We start from the raw sequence: 20252 nt of genomic DNA, 5'->3' as shown, positions 1-20252 counted from the left end.
AGATGAAACCAAGCAGGAGCCCGTGTGGCCCTCCCAGGGACAGACACCCCTGGCCTCCCCGCCATGTCCCCGCCTCTTGTTTGTAGAAAAGCTTTAGCCTCAGAGGCCTTCCCCGAGTTCCAAAGAGCCAATTTAATCAGAGAAATACAGAAACAAAGGAAAATAGTCAAGCAAGACAAAGTAATAATAGCTTAGCTGTAAAAGAAAGTCAAGGACCTTTAGTTCCTCCTTGAGGGCTATGGATAATATTCTGAGCCACATCCTGGAGCTGTTTTGCAGACTGAAACCCCCACCAGGTGGAAGGAGTTAACTGCACGCTGACTGCTGGCTCGTAGCCCAGCCCCCAGACCAGCTGGGCCTGAGGACTGATAATACTGACCCCTGTGACCTCAGCATCAACCAATCAGATTGTGCACGAGCTGATCACACACCCCCACGACCATCTCCCTCATCTTGCCTTTAAAAACCCTTTCCTGAAAGCCATCAGGCTGTTCGGGTTGGAGTACGAGCCGCCTGTTCTTGCTTGGCCCCACGTTGGCTGCTTTGCGGTAAACGCTGCATTTTCCTTCACCGCAACCCAGTGTTGGTAAGTTTGCTTTCCTTCGTGTGCATGAGCGGACCCAAGTTTGGTTGGGAAAGGGTGTGGGAGTGGGGGCAGCCAAAGAGCTGGGCTGAGCCCTGGATGCCTGTTAGTCTCAGCAGGGGAGGAAACGGGGTCTTGGGCCCACAGCCTGGGTGGAAGCCCACTCTGCCTGGCTCCACCTCACCACGCTGTCAGGTTGAGAAGCCAGAAAGAGACAACTGGGGAATGAAATTCTCTTTTCTTTTTCTTTTCCGCCTGATGTGTTGCTGACAGATCTGAAGGTTCTCCGTGCCTTCCCCAAAAAGAAGATGCCAGACATGCAAATTCCTCTCTGGTGTTTATCTGTGGCCCTTCCATCCTGGGGCTGCACACCGGAGGTTCATCTGCTCACGGGGCTCGGGGACCTGACCATGTGGGTCTGATTCTGCACCTCCCTAGTCCTCAGTTTCCCCATCTGTAAAGTGGGAATAACACGGGGTGTGGTGAAGATGGAGTGGGAGGCGGAGGGCAAGCCTGGCCCATGGTGAGCCGCCCTTCTCAGATGCTCTGGGTCCTTGGTGGGGGCAGGGGGCACGGCTAGGGTAGGGGCAGAGAAGAGAGAAAAGGAACTCAGTGGGGCAGCTGCTTTAGAGGGTCTGTAGCGTTTCTAGAGATGAATCCTAGGGCTGAGGGTTGCTGATGCCATGGCTGCGTGGGCTGGAGGCAGGGGGGGAATAGTGATTAACATGCCACACCTGTGATCATAGGTAATGGGGCCCGCTCACTGCTGGGAATCCAGAGGCCCTGCCCATCCTGGTGGAGAGAGTTGGATGGGAAGGCAACAAGAGTACAAGGTCATTTCAGACAGAGACACATGGGCTGAAGAAACCAAAGCAAGAGGGTCATGTAGCCGAAGAGACAGCAGTGGGGCAGGAAGCTCTCCTGGAAGGTGGCCTCCCTGCTAGGACCCACACCCCATGCAGGAGCCGCCACTAAAGATCTGAGAGCAGGGTTCCCAACAGGGGTACAGCAAGCACACGGCTCCCAAGGAGGCCACACTGGCTGCCAGCATTGACTGAGGACCAGAGACTGGTCGTGGCAGGGAGGTGAGGGAGGGGCTGGAGAAGTGGCGTGGAGAGCCACGTGCCAGTGACGGGGAGGGGTTGGATTAGACCCCAACAGCAATAGGGAGGTCGTGATGTAGCCTGACCGATGCTTATTAAAAAGGTCCTCTGACATCTGGCAGGGTTGGTGGTGGCATCCACCTCTTCCAGCTGAGACAGGCTAAGCTGCTGGCACTGGAGGCCCAGAGTGAGCGAGAGCCCTGGTGGGGACTGCACAGGCAGGAACCCAGCGCAGATGGGGCAGGTAACAGATGTGGCGGGGGCACCTGAAAGTGTTTCTCACACACAGAAGCAAGAGGGAGGCCTGGGCTCCCCCGGACCCCGGGTGATCGGGGAAGGTGTGGAGATCAGAAGGCAGAGGAGATTATTCCAGACTGAGCAAAAGATGAACACTGGATGTTTGGGGCAGAGGGAAGCCTTGAGGACCTGGCGGGAGAGGGCACGTGGGTTGGGGAAAGGCTGCAGGTTGAGGGGCCCCAGGAGGCTGAGGACACCGGGGTGCTGAGGGGCAGTGCCTCAATGTGGGGACTGGACGTTCCCTGAAGCAGGAGAGTTTCTCTTGGAGCCAAGGTCAAGACTCTGCGCCCCTTGGTGTTTCCAACAACATGATGGTGCAGCTCTGCCCAAGGTCATCTGAGAAATGTCCCTGGCAGGTGACAGTTCAGTGAGTCCAGTGTGGAGGTGAGGGCCCAGGGGCTGGCACGCTGCGTGGCTGGCTGGCTTCGGGCAGTTTCCTTACCTAACGTGAGGAGCCTTTTCCTTGCTGAGTGTTCATTCCCGTGATGCCTTCAGTTCCTGAGCCCAGACCAGGTGGGCCATCTGCTTTCAGGGGGAGGCCACCCACCCATGGTGACACCTGCGCTTCCTGTCCAAGAGGCCTAAACATCTCAGGGATGATAGAGGACCTTTTTTGTTGTATATATATATATATATATATATTTTTTTTTTTTATTGAAGTATAGTCTGTTTACAATGTGTCAATTTCTGGTGTACAGTGCAATGGTTCAGTTACACATAAACACACGTATTCATTTTCATATTCTATTTCACCATTAGTTACTACAAGATATTGAATATAGTTCCCTGATAGAGGACTTTGAGTCAGTCCAGCAGAGTGGAGCCAGGGCTGTCTCTCCCAAAGTCCCTTTTTCCCTCACCCTTCCCAAGGCTCAGTAGCTCCGACTGTGGTCACACCTCCTACATTTCACTTCTTCCCCTTTTCATTTCAGAAGGAACAACGTTCCCTGGAATAAATGAGCAAGAAGTAAATACGAAAACTCCCATCATCCCACCAATTAACAGCTGTCAGTCTTTGTTTCCAGTCTTTCTTCTATGACTATATAAATGTTTAAGTACAAAGATAGAAGTGTTTTTTTGTTTCTCTCTCCATTCACATTACAAGGTGTTGTGAATGTTCACCTTTTGTCTAGTGGTCCCCCTACAAGAGAACTGTTCACGGTGGTTTCTTGCTCCAGCGGGTTGGCTGGTGGTGGCCAGTCACCCTGTTCCCCTCTGGGGGAACATGCGGTTTTTATGATTGTCCAGTCTTTTCAGTGTTGTAGTAAACCATCAGATCTCTGGACTAGCCTGTGAATATTTCTGGAGGACAAATCCCAGAAATTTAATTGCTAGGTTAATTACAGGATTTTTTTTTTATTTCCAGGATTTTGAAATGGCAATGCCGTTGGATTCCTTGAGAAGTAGAATTTGCAGCTGGAAATGAGGCAGTGAGTGGGCTACCTGCTGGCTTCCTGTCCAGACCCCAGACTCTCAAGCCTGGGTTTTGCAGCATTTGAGTGTTTTTCAGTTTTCATGAAAATCTCTTTATGAAAACGCTCTTGAAATGTTCTCTCATCTGGAAGTCTCCGTTTTTGTAAGAAGCCTGTGGGAAGGTTGACATCATGGTTACGCCCCAGTGGTGGAAACTGGGTGGGGAAGGAGCTGTATTTCTTCAACATAAGTATTATTTAAAAATTTTTTTCTTGTGCAACACATATGAAGGATGTGTATCTTAAGTGTACCCATGATGTATTTTTACATATAAACACACCCATGGAACCAGCCCCCAGGCCCAGGTGCACATGCCCCGCATCCTGGAAGGTCCCCTGCCCCATGCCTTTGTAACAATCATGCAGGGCCTGCTGTGGGCAGTGCTGGGGGACAGACAAGAAGGCAAAACCACGGTCTGCCTTGCTGCTTAGGGGAACAGGAATGTTGTCACAGTCTTCCTGCTGGTGCCGGGACAAGCCCCTTCCGGAACCCAGGCCCCTTGTGGACCAGTCGTGGGGTCGGCTTCCCAGTGGGTTGGGGGCAGGGGCTCAGCGTCTCCCTCCTGCTGCAGGGGGTCAGGGTCAGGGGCGTGGGGAGCTGGAAGGAAGTTGTAGAGCTGTGTCGGGGGCATCCTGTCCCCGCTTCACCTCCTGTGCCACCTCTCTGAGCCTCAGTTTTCCCATCAGCAAAATACTAAAGATAGTTAAGTGAGCTACTACATGGAAATATCTCATAGTCCTACGTTGCAAGCGTCTAAGGAAAATGAGGCACAGAAGAGGTAAAACGGCTAAGGCCCTACAGCCAGTTAGAGGCAGAGCTGGGATAGGAACCAAGAGCCCACTGCTCCTGTGAGGTAACTTACAGTAAGAAGCATCTCACAGGTTTTAGGGGGCTCCTGGCTCACAAGTGTTTGTGACAGTGACAAGCCACTGTGGCTGCAGCAGCATCTGTTTATCCTAAGGAGCCGTCCAGCCATCATCTGCCCTAAAGCCTGGGGCTCCCTGGGGCCGACGCCCTCCGGGGCTCCGGCTGCTTGTGTTCCATCACAGAGCGTATTTTGTTTCTGTTTTTTGTTTTTCTTCTTTGCTGTAAAAGACAGCTGACATCTAACTTGCCCCTGAAGTGCCAGTGCTGGGCCAGGCCCCTCATGTTCGTCTTAGCTGTGGAATCGTCCCAGCCACCTGGGAGGGGGCTTCGTCTCCAGGCTGTAGCGTTGGGGTGAAGCTCAGAGAGGGCAAAGGTGAAAACACCTTCCAGGCTTTGACTTGAGTCTGTCTTGGCCATCAAGGGAATTGCCAGTCTCCTGGCTCGTGCACCGGCCATCCTAGGTTGCCCTGGCCACTACCGGTCTCCAGACGACACAGGTTTCCTCCAGATGGAGTGATGTCTTAGGACTGATGGGTTCCTCTGGGAGGCATTCTTGGGGTTCAGAGTGTGGCCAAAGGGGGTTGTGTCCATCATGTCTTGTCTCTCTGCTTAGGTCGAGATGCGGTCAGCAGCCCGCCACCCGATGCCACCATGGGCAGTTACCACCCGCTAGTGAAAAGTGGAAACAAGCATGTCTTTAAGCCTGAAGGAAACATTTTGGTGTTTGCTTCAACCCATGGTGTGAAGATAACGTGAAACTCAGGTCAGTTGGGAAGTGTGTCAAGCAAGATGCATGCGGGGAGGCGAGCAGCAGCACCTACTGTATGCCCCGCATGGTCCGTGAGCTTTGCTCGCTCCCCAGGTACTTGCAAACAGGTGAAGGGACCTGACCCCGGGGCAGATCACAGGCAGCTTTGGAGCATCCTCTCTGTGGCTGAGCTCCTTGGCTGTTTCCCTTCTCCTCGCCTGCCTGACCCCACACCCCAGCTGGCCTTTGCTTCCACCCCTGTACAGAGCTGCCCTCATAGGTGGGTCACCTAACTTCTTATTTGTCTCCTCCAGGCGTAGGCGCAGGGCCTGACTCCTGACAGGTGTTTCCTTCCTTCTGGGAGCTCTGTGCTCTTTCAGGTCTCCTCTCTCCTCTGCAGGGTCGCTGGCCCTGCCCTTTCCTTCCTTCCTGCGTTGCCACTGGAACCTTCACGCAGAGGCCCCTGGAGCGCATTTCTCCCCCGACCAGCGCCAGCCTCTCTCCCGAGGCAGCTGGACACCCTGTTGCAGCCTCACCTGCGGCACATTCGACACCAGCCCTTCTCTACACCTGCTCTCCTCCTGCAGGCCTTGTGAGCTGGAAACCATCAGGTGTACAAGCTAGAAACCACAGGGCTTTTTTTTTTTTTTTTAATTTGTTGTGGAAATCATTTAAAGCTGCAGAAAAGGAGGCAAAAATGGTGTAGAGAACACCCACAGGCCCTTCATCCAGATCCACCTGCTGCGAACGCCTTGCCCTGTTCGCTTCATCTCCCCCCCGCCCCCGCACACGCGCACACACAGGCACACACTTTATTTTTGAACCATTTGAGAGTAAGTTACGAGCACTATAGCTCTTTTTAAACATTTCAGCGCCTAGTTCCTAAGAACAGGGGTTTCTTACTGCTCCACTGTTACCAGCGTCAGTAATTCAGTGTTGACATAACACTAACTCATCCACTCACAGGAATTCCCGCTTCATCATGGGTCAGTCATGTTCTTCATAACATTTTTTCCCTTTGGTACAGGATCCAGGCCAGGGTCATGTGCTGTGCTCAGTTGTCATGTCTCTCTATCTCCTTTAATCGGGAACCATTCTTCTGCCTTTCTTAGCCTTTTTTTTTGACAGCGACTTTTTTTAAGAATTAAAGCCTCCCCCTGCCTCTTTTTTTTTTTTTTTTTTTTTTGACTAGGATGTTCATCATTTGAGGTTTGACTGATTCATCATCTTTCAACCCAGGTGATGCCTCCCCAGCTGGAATATTACGCAAGTGATGGGTCATTCTCAGGACATCACAGCTGGAGACACAGTGTCCCCTGCCCCTCAGTGGGATGTTAAATTTGATCATTTGGTCTGAGTGTTTTCCAGTTTCTTTGCTATATAATTACTATTATTTCCTTCCTAACTAATAAGAAATGTGTGTGAAGAAACTTGAAAGCCATGAGAATGTCCTCATCAAAATTCTCCTCCCCTGGATTTACCAACCCCTGACAGCTCTTACCTGACCAGACTTGTCTCTGATGGTTGCACAGTGATTTTCCAACTCCAGCTCTCCCTCCATGCTCACCTGCTGGCCCCTGGCACTCTCCTGTAAGCAGAGCCCTGCCCCCACCCCGTCTTTCTTTCCTTCTTGCTCTCCTGTCCGTAGATCTGTGTGGACTCGTGGGTCTCCTTTGTTCCCAGTGGTTTACAGTCCATTCCTGGTCTTAGTTATGTCTGTGCCGAGTCTGTGCCGCGTTCGCCCAGGGGCAGCCCCTCACAGCTGGCTCAGGAGGTGAGCATCTTTTTGGTGCCTGTCTTAACTCGTGCCTCCCATGTCCCACCCCACAACACTCATTGTTTCCAGCCCCTCGTGGAGACCTGGCAGGACCTCCCCACAGGCCAGGCAGCTTCCTGTGACAGGCCTGCCCACACCCAGGGAGCAGACGATGACCCCACGTGCATGTGTGCTCTGGCTTCGGAGGATGCGGCTTTCATGGCGGATGAGGCGGAGTAGAATGACTACGTGCTCGACAACGCGGGCTGCTGTTCCATGTGTTGTACTGACTCTGTCCAAGAAAAGACCGGGAACTGGCCAGGTAATGAACGTGTCATCCTGTGTCTGGGCCAGGCCCCATTGTTTCGCTAGGTAGTTGCCAGTAAAGGTTATGGAGAGAGGTTTGTGAGCCTCAAGTCAAACCCCAGCCCCACACATGTGGCACTTACCCAGAGAGGGGTGACCGCCCCCCCACGAACGTGCAGACAGGTGGCGGAATCAGAGCTGGGTCTAGGGCCTCTCCCATCCCCTCTGCTCCCTGCCACCACCCGCCTCCCAGTGTGTTCGTCAAAGAACAAGCCACTTGATAATTACTCACAGGGAAGCCCCATGACAAGTGGAACATTGGTGTAGATAAAGAGCTTCTAAAACAGATTTTATTAGAAGACTTTGGTCTGGAGGCCTCTGTTCAGTGGAAGGATGGAAGTCTCCGTGCAGCCATGAGGCAGAGCAGCAGTGTGGAAGGAGCAAGGGCTCCTTGGCTCTAAAGGCACAAATCCAGTGGTGAGGAGTCAGGCGCCAGACACTTCCCACCTTCTCTCACCACCTTTTGCAACAAAAGCTTCTGGAAAGTGCCATGCTTTATACAACCACCTGCTGCCCCTCCTCTCCCTGGGTCTGGACATCCCAGACAGGACAGGAGGGGGACTGACTCCCACGCATGAGGCCTGCTGTGTGTGCTCTGCAAAATGCTTCCCGTGCATCCTCTTGTTTCATCCTCAGTCTCCCCCGCCCCGGGGCCCAGTTACCGCCGCTACTTACAGGGGAGGAGGTGGAGGGAAACTAGATGGAAGTGGTGGGCACAGGAGGCGGGGGGCAGCCGTCAGCAGAGGAAGGAGACAGCCAGAATGAGGACCACAGGAGGGTGGGGAGGAAGGAATCAGCCGAATCCTAGGTAACTGCCCCTTGGAGAAAATCAAGGGGTGACTTGAACCCCAAAGAACTATAACCACGGAACTCTCCCAGACTCCTTCTGGGGGATGAAGGTGACTAGCCATTCCTTTTATTCTGGTAGTTGCCCTCTCAGATTACAGAAGTAACCCGTGGACTTCAACGCTGTAAATATGCTAAGACCATTGAATCATCCAGCTTAAAGGGTGAATTTTATGGGATGTAAATTATATCTTGACAAAGTGGTTTGAAATAAATACATCAATAGAATTTTTTAAGTAACACATGTGTTTATCACAAAAGACCTCCACAACTTAGAAGATAAACATGGAAAGAAATGAAATACTCTCTTCCTTCAGTGATAATGACTTAACATTCTAGTGTGTTTTCTTTTTTCTTTTTTTAATTAATTGAAGAATAGTTGATTTACAATGTTGTGTTAGTCTCTGGTGTACAGCATAGTGATTCAGTTATTTTATATTTATGTTCTTTTTCATTACGGGTTACTACGTAATGAATACAGTTCCCTGTGCTGTGCAGTAGGGCCTTGTGCATCTATCCTGTCATTCTTTTTTCTATTGCTAACGCGTACAGAGTTGAGAAAATGTTATATATGCAAGCTTTGTAGTCCATTTTATTAACTTGATCACAAAGGAATTTTTGCCGTGGTAGTAAAATCCCTTCTGGTACGTTTTTAACAGTAATATATGTAATATCCCGTCTCCCGGCTCTGTGGGCTTACTTACCTCTGCTTTATAGATGGACATTTAATTGGCTTCTAGTTTTCCGTGCTGGGGAGACTTGGTGAGCCCGTGGGCAGAGTTCTGCACCCGGAGTGGGGTCGTCCCACAGGGTAGTTGTGAGGTGCAAATTAAGGGGTATTTGTTAAGTTTCTGACGTGGAGCAAACACTTGTTAGTGGCCTCTGTCTTCCTTTCACAAAACAGTTTGAGAAAAACGTCCTGAACTGCTGCACTGGCCTGCTGCGCCAGAGCCCCCTCAAGCCTTGGAGCCCAAGGCCCCGTGCTGGCGTGCAGGGCCTGTGTGAGGCTCTGGTGGGTGTCGGAGGCCCGCCCACAGCCACCATGCCCCTGCCTGGACGGGCCCCTTGGGGCCCCACCCTGCCTCTGCTAAAGCCTGTGCTCTGGGGAGAGTAGAGAGGGGCCTTTGATTCTAGAGAAATACCCTCCTCTTGCTCATCGAGTGTGCATCGGGTTGGATAAGACCTCCAGTTCCAGCCTTTGCTCCTCCAGGAAGATCTCTGGCTGTGAAGTCAGGGCACGGCCACCTCCGGGAGTCACAAAGGTCTCAGCTCAGGAGGGTTCTCTTCATGGAGACGCTCCCTGGGCCAAAGAAGCCTGCTGCGCTCACATCCACCTGCTGTGTTTTCTTCACAGCACCTGCCATTCCTGGAAGTGCTGGTGAGTCCCCCACTTCCAGTCGGATCCCCAGTGTCGCCCCCCTCCTGCAGGGCCTGGAAGCTGCCCACTCTGGCTAACACCGGGCTCCCGTTTGCTTGAAATATCACAGCTCTGAGAGTCATTCACAAGTTGTTTTATTAATTTATTTAATTTTATTTTTTATATGTATTTTTATTGAAGTACAGTCAGTTTACAATGTTCTGTCAATTTCTGGTGTACAGCACAATCACTTACTCATACATGAATATACATATATTCGTTTTCATATTAGTTTTAACCATAACTTACTACAAGATATTGAAGATGGTTCCCTGTGCTATAGAGTATAAACTTGTTTACCTATTTTATATATAGTAGTTAGTACTTGCAAATCTAGAAATCCCAATTTATCCCTCTGACACCCTCTCCCTCTGGTAACCATAAGTTTGTTCTCTATGCCTCCGAGTCTGTTTCTGTTTGGTAAATAAGTTCATTTGTCATTTTTTCTTTTTTTTTCAATTCAAAAAATAAGTGATATCATGTGGTATATTTCTTTGTCTTTCTGGCTGACTTCACTTAAAATGGCATTCTCTGGGTCCATCCATGTTGCTGCAAATGGCATTATTTCATTATTTTTTTTATGGCTGAGTAGTATTCCGTTGTATCAATATACCACAGCTTCTTTATCCAGTCATCTGTTGATGGACATTTAGGTTGTTTCCATGTCTGGGCTATTGTATATAGTGCTTCTGTGAATTTTGGGATGCTTGTGACCTTGTGAATTAAGCTTCCCTCTGGATATATGCCAGAGTAGGACTGTTGGAGCATATGGTAAGTCTGTTTTTAGTCTTTGGAGGACTCTCCATACTGTTTTGCATAATGGCTGCACCAAACTACATTCCCACCAACAGTGTGGGAGGGTTCCCTTTTCTGCAAACCCTGTCCAGCATTTATCACTTGTGGGCTTTTGAATGATGGCCATTGTGACCACTGTGAGGTGATATGGCCTTGTGGTTTTGATTTGCATGTCTCTGATAATTAGCAATACTGAGCATTTTTCCATGAGCCGATTGGCCATCTATTTCTTTCTTGGCAAATTGCTTGTCTAGGTCTTTTGCCCATGCATGAATTGGGTTTTGTTTTTTTCTTATCAAGTTGTATGAGCTGTTTATATATTCTGGAGATTAAGCCCTTGTCGATCTCATCTTCTGCAGATATTTTCTCCTATTCTGTAAGTTGGCTTTTTGTTTTGTTCATGGTTTCCTTTGCTGTGCAAAAGCTTGTACATTGAATTAGGTCCCATTTGTTTTTGCTTTTGTTTCTATTGCTCGGGTAGATTTTGCTAGGAGAACATTGTTGATCTTTATGTTGGATAACATTTTGCCTATTTTTTTTCTACAAGGTTTATAATGTCTTGTCTTATATTTAATTCTTCAAGACATTTTGAGTTTATGTTTGTGTGTGGTGTGAGGAGGTGTTCTAACTCCACTGATTTACATGCAGCTGTCCAGTTTTACCACCATTTCCTGAAGAGACTGTCTTTACTCATTATATGTTCTTGTTTCCTTTGTCAAAGTTTAATTGATGAAAAGTTGTGGTTTATTTCTGGACTGTCTTCTGTTCCATTGATCCATATGTGTCAAAAACTGGACATTTTGAAGAGTATAATTTGGCAATTCTGGAAATCAGATCCTGGCTCGCTCCCCGTGACCTGGGGTTTGTTTTTTCATTTGTTTGTTGTTGTTGTTGGTTCTTCACCTTCCCTGCCATTCCTGCAGCGCATGTATTCTTCAGTGTACGTGGCCACTGAAATCTCTGCTCAGTTTGCTTAATGGTCCGCTACGGATTGGTCAGGGATTTCCATAAACTTCTTGGACAAGTACGTCTCCCAGCCTTTACCAAGGCGCTCTGTGTAAAGCTGGGGTGCACATTAAATGTCCTGGCAGGCAGATTTCATGTCTGCTGTAGCCTTGTGTTCCTGCCTGAGCAGGGTTTCAGGGTCAGTCGGAGGTGAGCGCTTACAGCTGTCTCGGGTGTTTGCCGGGCACATGCACAGCCCTGCACATGCACGAGGCTTCCTAGATTCCCAGGCATCTGTCTGGGCTTTTCAAAGTCCCTATGAATATTATTTAGCTTTTCCTTAAGTTTTTTTGGTAAGCATCTTTTCCCCTCAAGTGTTATTAGTGCCTTAGGCAACTACAGTGTTGAACAATCCCCCCCCCTTTTTTGACAAATACCATGAGGTCAAGAAGAGTGATAAGGAGTGAGCTCTGAATCAGGTCAAATAAAGATCAGCCCCATGGGTGGGTGTTCCATGGGATGGCCGGGCAGGTCTGAGAACGCCAGTTCTCTGGTGGTTGGCTTTGGGGAGCTACAAACCCGTCTGCTCCCTTGAGAGGTGCTGGGGCTGCCAGCTTTCGCTGTGCCTTGGTGTGGCTGGACTCCAAGGCCACTCTGGTGATGTGGAGAAAGGGATGGGACTCGGCAGGTTAAAATGCCACGTGACACTCTGTTCTCACTGAGAATAAAGGCTCTTCAGATAGTTTCAAGGCTCATGTTAATTTCAAGAGTTCTGAAAGAGTTGACTTTGATCATTTTTGCCAGTGTTCTCATTGCTTTTACGGAGGAGCAAATTTTCCCCTTCCCAGTGACGTCAGAATGTGTTAGGATTCAGGAATGGTGATTTGAACCCCTCTCTGGGTGAATTCATAGTTCTTGGGCCCCTGGAACGTCTCTGCAGTCCTGGCAGGTGGGCAGGCTGCTTCTGCCTCCAGGGTGGGTTTGGATACTTGGTTCTGGGAGGAGCACTCTAAGCTGCTTTTGTGTCTCACTCAGGGTCCCCTGAGGAGAGGGAGGTCCTAAACCATGCCTTCTCCCTCTTCACTTACACGAGAGACTACAAACTCCCCCCAAAGGAGGACCTTCTTCAGATGTATGTCCAGGCAGATCCTGTGCTGCTGGGAAACTCTATTGATAAAGTTCACCAGCTCTCTAATAAGAGAGACAGCTACCCCAAAGACTGTCACACCTTGGGTTCCTTTGAACTGCAGACCATACATAGGCAAAAACACCACCAGCCTGGGAGTCCCCCATGAGGCCACGCAGATGCAAGGTCGAGGTACTGTCACCAGGGACAGGAAGAGGCCATGGGCCCCAAACAGGATCAGAGTCCCTACTATCTGAGATGCCTTTCTTCTCTGTGGACTGTTTCCATATACTAACTAACTTCTGTGTGTGAGTAAACACAAATATTTATTAAGCATCTACCATTTGGTAGTTAAGAGGAATCCAGGCACAGAGAGGACGTGGGCCAGAGACTGCTGGTCCAGGAGCCTGGGGTCTGTCACAGAGTCAGACATGTGGGGTGCTGGAGGTGTCATGAGGAGTCCTCCTTTACAATGGCAAAGCTTTTCATCTCAAATGCCCACTCCAATCAGTGGGTCGTGGGTACCCAAGGCAGTTGAGAATGAACAGAGGAGTCCTGACAACAGCTAGTGATGTCTCCATGGATTTGGGATGGGAGCCTGGAGAACTCAGCCCAACTTTGTGTTTTCTAAAGAAAGAGACCTGCCCAGAGGAGCTCGGTTCCATCCAGATTTAATCTAATTCTGTGCTTGATGACGAAAGCTCCTGGGGGCTGTAATAAGTGGCCACACCCCTCCTCTCTCACTCTTTAACATCTGAAGAGACTCTATCCTTCGACTCCAGTACCTACATGGGCAGCCTGACTTTGATGAACCAGTCATCATAGGTTTTGTAATTGTGGAGTCCAAGGGAACAGCTGCCTCTCAGGTGTCTGCATCTTTCCAGTACCCTGCGCTCTCTGAGGTGCGCCACCTGCTGGCCAGAAAGGGCTCCTGCCTGGAGGTTGGCCTTGGTGTTGGGGTGGGGCCCTAAGACCTCTTGTGGGGGCCTGTGGTTGGCTTATTCGTCAGGTCAATTGCATTGCACCTTGTTTTTCTAAGTAAGTATTTCTGGAGAAGTGATGGACCTAGCAATTTTTTTTTAAAGTTTCTAGTCAGGTGAGTTTTTAACGTTTTAATTTTGGGAATTAGTATGTTCAAGTTATTAAGTTGCAAAAGATACAGTGAAAGCTTTCTTAACTCTTTCCACAGGTGATCCATGCCATCAATTTCTTGTGTATCCATCTAGAAATTTCATATACAAGTAGCTAAAGTGCAGGGCTTGGCACAGGTCCCCACGTGAGTCAGATCGACAGTGCGAGGTGTAACTGGGTGCCAGACTGTTCAGAGCCTTGCAAGTGAGTTTTCTCCCGGGGAAAAATGGTCCCTGTTCTACAGACTTCATGGCAGGTTTCAAATGAGGCTGTGCTCTAAGCTTCTAATAGCGTCTATGAGAAGTTCTAAGCTGATAATTTACTTGAAGGGCCTTGTTACAAAGCCCTTCTCTTCTGAAGCCCTTGCCTACAGGAAGGGTTGTCATGGCCCTACAGGTGGGGGCCTGTGCCCAGCTGGTGTGCTGTAAGTGGGGACTGGGCAGGCTAACAATTTGCACCCCTCCTTTTAAGAGACTGTTCTTTGAATTTCTTTGGAGGTGGGGACGAGGACCAAGAGGGCAGTGTGCAGGGGCAGGACGCTAGCACTGGCACCACCCCTAACGCCTGGACATTTGCCCGGACCCCACACACGCTTTGCCTACTCAGAGAAATGGGATCCCTGTGGTTACTGGGCCCACCCTCCTTGGAAGGCAGTTGGGGGTCTGCCATTATTTAAGTGTCAACAGTTTCTCTTGGGGATTTCACTCCCTCACCCCGGTAGCTTAGCAGGGTGTGTCTTCCACTTTCTGAGAGGAACTGGGGAAAATACACATCTCTCCAGCCAGTCGTGTTTCAGGTACCTTGTAAACAGTGCTCTAGCTTTGCCTGGCTGGCCTGCCTCTTAATTGGCTCTGACTATTTCAGGAATTAAGAGGTTTCAGCTAATAAGTCTGTGCTGCCCGTGGGAGGGAGAAGCCACGAGGTGTGGGTGGGAAGTGGGAACTGTATCGGAAGAGCTAGATATTTGGATGAACATTAGAAACGAGGCCAAGCCTGCAACACGTGAAACAAGATGCCAGCCTGGGGTGCTGTGGGGGCCCGAGGAGGCGGGCTCGGCCAGAACCAGGCGGGGCACGGGGCACACCAGTGTCCAGTGCTCCGGCTCTGGACGGATTAGAGGTAGGGTACTCTGAGGGAGGAGGAACAGAGCTTAGCTTCAGTTCTGCTGCTTCCCCTGGGCTGCTCCACGAGGCAGCCTGGCTGGGAGGCCATTCTGGGACTTGGGGTCCTGTCTGTGAGGAGGTACGGTATCTATGGGGCTGGAGGGGAGCCCTGGTGGGGGATGCAGGGGGCTGTGTATTCACCCTGGAGCGCGGGAAGGGCGTCTACGGGGATCCTCCCTCATGAATGTCCCATGTTTCAAGCCTCCCTGCACCTGTCTGTCCTGCTGGAGGGGGCATCTCAGAACCACAGGCTGCAGCTGGAGCTGGGCGGTGCTGGAAGGTCTTAGTTTGGTAAGGAGGGATCCTGATTAGGGCTGCAGAGCCGCCAGGATACAGGTCAGGCTGGAACTCTGGCTGGCACGGCATGACGCCTTGAGTCTGACAAAGCTCAGGATGTCAGGTTATATACATACATATATGACTGCTGGCAACACCAGAAGCTAAGAGAAAGGCATGGAAGAGATTCTCCCCTAAAGCCTTCAGATACATAGATGTTTGTGTCTGTACACACAGGCGCACACGCACTTTCCCGGCTTGATACAACTTGTCATTGTGTTTCCGCTCCTGGTGTAACTCACCTGAGAACATATACCTGACTCAAGTGTGTCTTCTCCCCGCTCCTCATCCCACCCCCGCCCCCAGCTGCCTCACGCACACGGACCCCGCCGGCCAAGCCACTTCTCGGCACTTGCGTCTTCAGGGACACCCTGCACTTCCCTTTGACAGGCACCAAGTTCTCTGTGGAAAGCCTGGGCGTCTCCCCGCTGCAGACTGTTGACCAAGGGTGAGTCTGCTTAAGCTGTTCTTACAAACAGGGCAGGACGAACTCAACAGGACGTATCTCTGCTACGTGTGCAGGTATTTCTGAGATGTGATTTCCCAGTAGTGAGTTATAGGGTCAGAATATATAGATACATTTTGCTAATGTCAAATTGCTTTGGGAAAAGATTACATTGATACACCCTCCACCAACAGATCTTTTTGATTTTTGCCAATATAATGGTTGAACCATGTTTTAATTTGCATCTGATTATTTGTGAGGCTGAATATTTTTGTTAATTGACTATTTGTTGCCTGATCATATCCTTTGCCTATTTCATTAATTTTTGTATTAATTTGTGTGTAGTCCTTATATAGTAAAGAGGGTCACTGTTGCAAATCATTTATCATCTATTTTTTTAACCTCTGTGTGCCTTTCACCATTAGAACCTTTCAATTTTAATGTAGCCATAATGTAGTTAATTTTTTCCTTTAAGGATATCAGGTTTTACATCACCCCAAGAATATAGAAATACTCCCTATGCTTTTTCTAAAAATTTTGACTTTGTTTATACTATCAGGCATATGGAATTTAATTTTTGGGGGTGTGGAGTGATGTAGAGCCCCAACTTGGTCAAGTAATCTATCATTTCCTAATGTCTTGAAATGCTACTTTTAATTCTGATACATATCTGGGTATCTGGACTCTTAAATTTTCTCATTTAGATAGCGTAACATTGCATTAGAAGATAAATTATTGTTCTATAGTACGTATTGGTATATAGTAGGCTAATGCCCCCTACTCCCATTTTTCTTGTCCATAAAATTAATAAAAATTGTCGGGATTGAGGGGGGTGGGGTATAGTTCAGGTGGCAGAGCACATGCCTAGCATTCATAAGGTCCTGGGTTCAATCCCCAGTTCCTCCTCCAAAAATAAATAAGTAAAACCTAATTACCCCCCACCCCAAAATTAAAAAACAAAAACAAAAAACTGTTGGGATTGAGATTTGTACAGCATTGAATTTATCAGTTTATTTGGGGAGAACCAAGCCAAATGACCATGAGTCTTGCATCCAAGTATGTGGGATATTATTCCATTTACCAGGTTGTCTTTGTTACATTTAGAAAAGTTTTATTGTTTCCTTTGTATATAACTCTCACATTCCTAGTTGGGTTACTTCTGGGATGTTTTTATAGCTTTTGTGAATGAAATATTTTTCATTATATTTTGTAATTGCTTGCTGGACTGCATGGAAACGATTTTGATATGCTGATACCCAGCAAAGGACTTGAGCAAACTCTAAAGGTTTGCTCCTGAAAGGTTTCTGATGGTCTGTTTCTTATAGGGTGCCTGAGTACTCCAAGGAAAAACCGGTAGATTACTATTTTCCTTAGACCTTAAGGTACAGACCAATTAACTGACGTTTTGTAAAAATGGGTGCTATTCTGACTCCGCGGGCTGTGTGCGCGCTCAGAGCCTGTTTCCAACAGGCTCCCAGGGGTTGCTGGTGTTGCAGCCCCAAGACCACACTGTAGTCATGAGAGGCTGGGTGATTCATGTGATTCATCATAAAACAGATGTTCCTCTTGGATTTTCATACAGGAGACAACTGTTGCTCATGCCCACGGAGCAAGAGCATCTGTACCCCCAGGCAAGGGTGGCCAGGAGGGCTTGTGAAAGGTCAGAGCTGGAAGAGGCCCTGGAAACCAGCACCTTGCTTTACATCTGAGAAAACTGAGGCCCAGGGAAGTGACTGTCATCGAAAGCATCAAAGCTTGGGGTCCCAGATTTGTGAGTGCCATCCTGGGGCCAGCTTATTCTAATTAGCTGGGGACTGGCCTTTGACAAGCCTCAGAATCTGAGCCTCAGTTTCCTCATCTATAAAGTGGGGATAATGTTACCTGTCCATTGGTTGGGATGGCTGTGAGAGTCAAATGGGCTGAACAGTAAGAGAAGGGACAGACGATGGCTTGAGTGCTTAAGGGGACCCAGGTCTGTCTGGCTCCAGAGGCCACGCTGTCTTCCCCCATGGTGTTGGTGAGTGAAGAAGTCCGTAGACCAGAGGGGTGCAGAGTCAAACTGGCTGGACCAGTTGGCGGTGGGTGTCATGGATGAACAGGAGTGGGTGCTGTCACTCGCCTTGGCTAACCAAGACTGGGTAGGAACCTGGGCCCCCCACACATCTGGACCTTCTGACCTTTCATAATAAGCTGGAGGAGTGTGTGTGGTCTTCTACACTATGAAGCTTCTGGGTCTGAAAAGATGGCAAGAATTCAAGTTGTAAAAATCAGTGTGGACACAGCAGGTCAGAGGCTGAACTTGTCCTTGGCTTGTGAGTTTATAAAACAGTGCTGCCAACAGCTGAGATGTCACTGGTGGGGCCCCCTGGCAGCAGGTTCCAACACTGACCAGCTGTGTCCGACTCTCCAGCCTGGGGCCTAATCATCAGTTTGTCAGAAGCTCCCTGGGTGCTTCGAACAGCACCCAGTGGGAACGTCCCTTGTGCTGTGCCCAGTGATGGCCAGGACCTTTCACAGAGGCTGAGCGGAGGTTGGGACTCCCGGCTCTGCACACAGCTCACCTCCCCTCTCCACCGTCACCCTTGGCTGACCACATGTCTGTGTTTTTTGAATTTTCCAGGATGGTGAAGTGAGGTGAGACTATCAGATTCCAAATAAAAGGTACCCAAGAAATTTATCAAGTTTAGTTCCAATCAGGTGACAAAGAGGTTCCTGCTGAGAAGACTATTCTCAACCCCGGCTAGCCTCTGCCTGATGCTGCGGAAAGAGGCAGGAGCTCTGACTGCCTCTGAGCCTTGACTGAGCATTTCCTGATTTGGAATTAGCTTTCAGATCAGACGCCCAGCCTGGGCCACAGAACCCCACAACCCTGCCTTGAGTCATGGCCTCAGGGAGCAGGCCACGCTCTCTGCAGCCAGAACTAAAGGCTTCCACGGCCACAGGTCCCTCCCTGGAGCCATAGGCCATCGGAAGCCCAGAGCTCCCCGCCCCGTGGGGAGATACCTGTTCTTCAGTTCCGGGCGCGTCTGCCTGGGAAGCACCTGCCCTGTGGCGTCTTCCCGCAGTGCGGGGCTGGGGCTGCTGTGTTGTCTGCTTGGAGTCCACGGGCTTGTGCTCCCAGATGCCCCACCCCATCCCTCCTCACCCCGTGAGCCCCAGCAGGTGGACGGGGCCTTTCCCTTGGACCTCTGCAGTCACCGAGCCCAGGCCTGCCCACCAAACCAGAAGCAGGACTGAGAGGCATGTGGTGTCTGTCCACCTTTGACTTTTGACAACTTCAGACAACTTGAAACTGCAGCACCTTAAACCCAACTTCACGGCCTCTACGGTTCCCCGGGGCTGGGTGAACTGTTGTGGTACTGGCAGGTCAGTAGGAGTTCCCAGTCTTTGTGTTCAACTCCCCAGCCCCTTGGTGGTGGCGGATGACCCAGTGGTTCCCCTGCTTGGTGTTGGTAAGTTAAAGTCATGAGACTTCATGGGGTTCAATGCGGGGAGGGAGGCAGATGATGACCAGCCCTGCCTCTCCTTGCGAGGGGGCCCTGCACCCCTGCTCCCTCCACACGGCCCCTGAACCTTCTCCAAGGAAGCCCACAGCCTCCTTCACCTCAGTCCCACCCAGACATTTCAGTCACATGTGAAAAAGACCCCCGACCCCCAGTCAGCGTTGGGAGAGAGCATCCCTCCCACACAGGCCAGCCAGCCTGAGCCCCTGGACTTGAGCCTCCCTGTGCAGGAATGCCTTCCCTTAGGACCCACCTTGGCTGTGGCCCTAGACCGGTCTGTGACTTGGCCGAGCCTGTTGCTTCAACTCCTCCCTCTCCTCCATTTCAGCCCTTCTCATGGCCAAGGATGTAAGACATTCCTCTGTACTGGCCGCCCTCCCCACCCCCAGGAACAGAGCTGCCTGTGCGACCCTGCGGGCCTCACTCAGGGTGCAGGCCCACCAGAGGGGTCCTGACTTTGACCAGTCTGAGGAGAAGGGTCCTCAACAAGGGGCCCCTTTCCGACCACTGCGGTGAAGATATCCCCAGGGGTGCCCCACTTTAAGCCTTCCGCCTTGCCCACCCCCTCACCTCACCTGAACTGACGGCCCCAAGGGCTGGCCTGGAAGCAGCTCAGGGACCTGTTGGAGACGACCCCAGCCCGCAGCACCCCCGCCCCTCGAGCAGGGGTTTGTTCCCGAGAGTGGTCGTCATCCTAGGAGCAGGCACCTCCTTGTGCCAACGGGAAGCCCTTTCCTGTGCCGCCCTCCAGAGACATGTTCAAATGACCAATATGCTTTTAATTAGTCATCTTGAAGCCACAGAATGTGTGGTCCCCTGGGTCACTTTTTTCCTGTCAGCAAGCTGCTTTGTGTCTTCTGGGGAACATCCGGGGCCGTCTGATCGTCTGACTTCCTAGGGCAGAGGACTCTCGGAGGGGTTGACGTCTTTGTTCTGGCCCCTGTGCAGGACACCTACTCCTCCCTCAGAGGCTATAACTCCAATTGGACACCCTCTGGCAGAGGTACTGTGTGGCTGAATGAGGGGTATTTTGTGCGTAATTTATGACATTAAGAGGAGGGGGGCCTGGGCTCTCAAGTCAAAAACCTTCAATCCTGGGCACTCTTGGCCCAAATGTCAACAGTAGGTGCTCAATAAATGCTCATTACAGGAAGGTACATTTTCCTCCTGCTGGAGATCTCACAAGATGATCCAGAGCCAAAGGTGAAGCTGGTAAGTCTGTATTGTGTGACACTCACCTGTCTCCCAGGCCAGAAATGGGAGAGAAGAGGCTTCCTTAGAGGTGTCCCCTCGGTGACCTGAGAGAGGGTGCTGCCCCCGGGGCTGGCCTGGGACCTCTGGCGGAAGACAGG

The 20252-nt window shown here is 50.3% G+C and overlaps 1 protein-coding gene and 1 long non-coding RNA gene across 10 annotated transcripts in view; one reads left to right on the top strand and one right to left on the bottom strand.

The window, feature by feature from the left end:
* The first annotated feature begins 3584 nt into the window (after positions 1-3584).
* LOC123614298 (uncharacterized) lies at positions 3585-19738 on the top strand. Its single transcript, XR_006721659.2, has 4 exons — positions 3585-5086; positions 6918-7149; positions 15259-15400; positions 18018-19738. It is a non-coding gene; the product is annotated as an uncharacterized LOC123614298 (long non-coding RNA).
* The window catches only part of ZDHHC3 (zDHHC palmitoyltransferase 3), a 119780-nt gene continuing 115554 nt past the window's right edge, over positions 16027-20252 (bottom strand). For 8 of the 9 annotated variants that reach the window (XM_074345084.1, XM_045509840.2, XM_045509842.2 and 5 more), the window contains one exon: positions 19659-20237. In XM_074345084.1, coding sequence (XP_074201185.1) covers positions 20031-20237 — 207 coding nt within the window. In that variant the 3' untranslated portion in view covers positions 19659-20030. Of the gene's footprint in view, positions 17632-19658; positions 20238-20252 lie in introns of those variants that run through there. The other variant, XM_074345085.1, reaches the window with a different exon arrangement.

The sequence above is a fragment of the Camelus bactrianus genome, chromosome 17 (assembly GCF_048773025.1).
Source record: "Camelus bactrianus isolate YW-2024 breed Bactrian camel chromosome 17, ASM4877302v1, whole genome shotgun sequence".
NCBI classification, from domain to species: domain Eukaryota; kingdom Metazoa; phylum Chordata; class Mammalia; order Artiodactyla; family Camelidae; genus Camelus; species Camelus bactrianus.
This window is presented reverse-complemented; position numbering and strand designations above follow the sequence as displayed.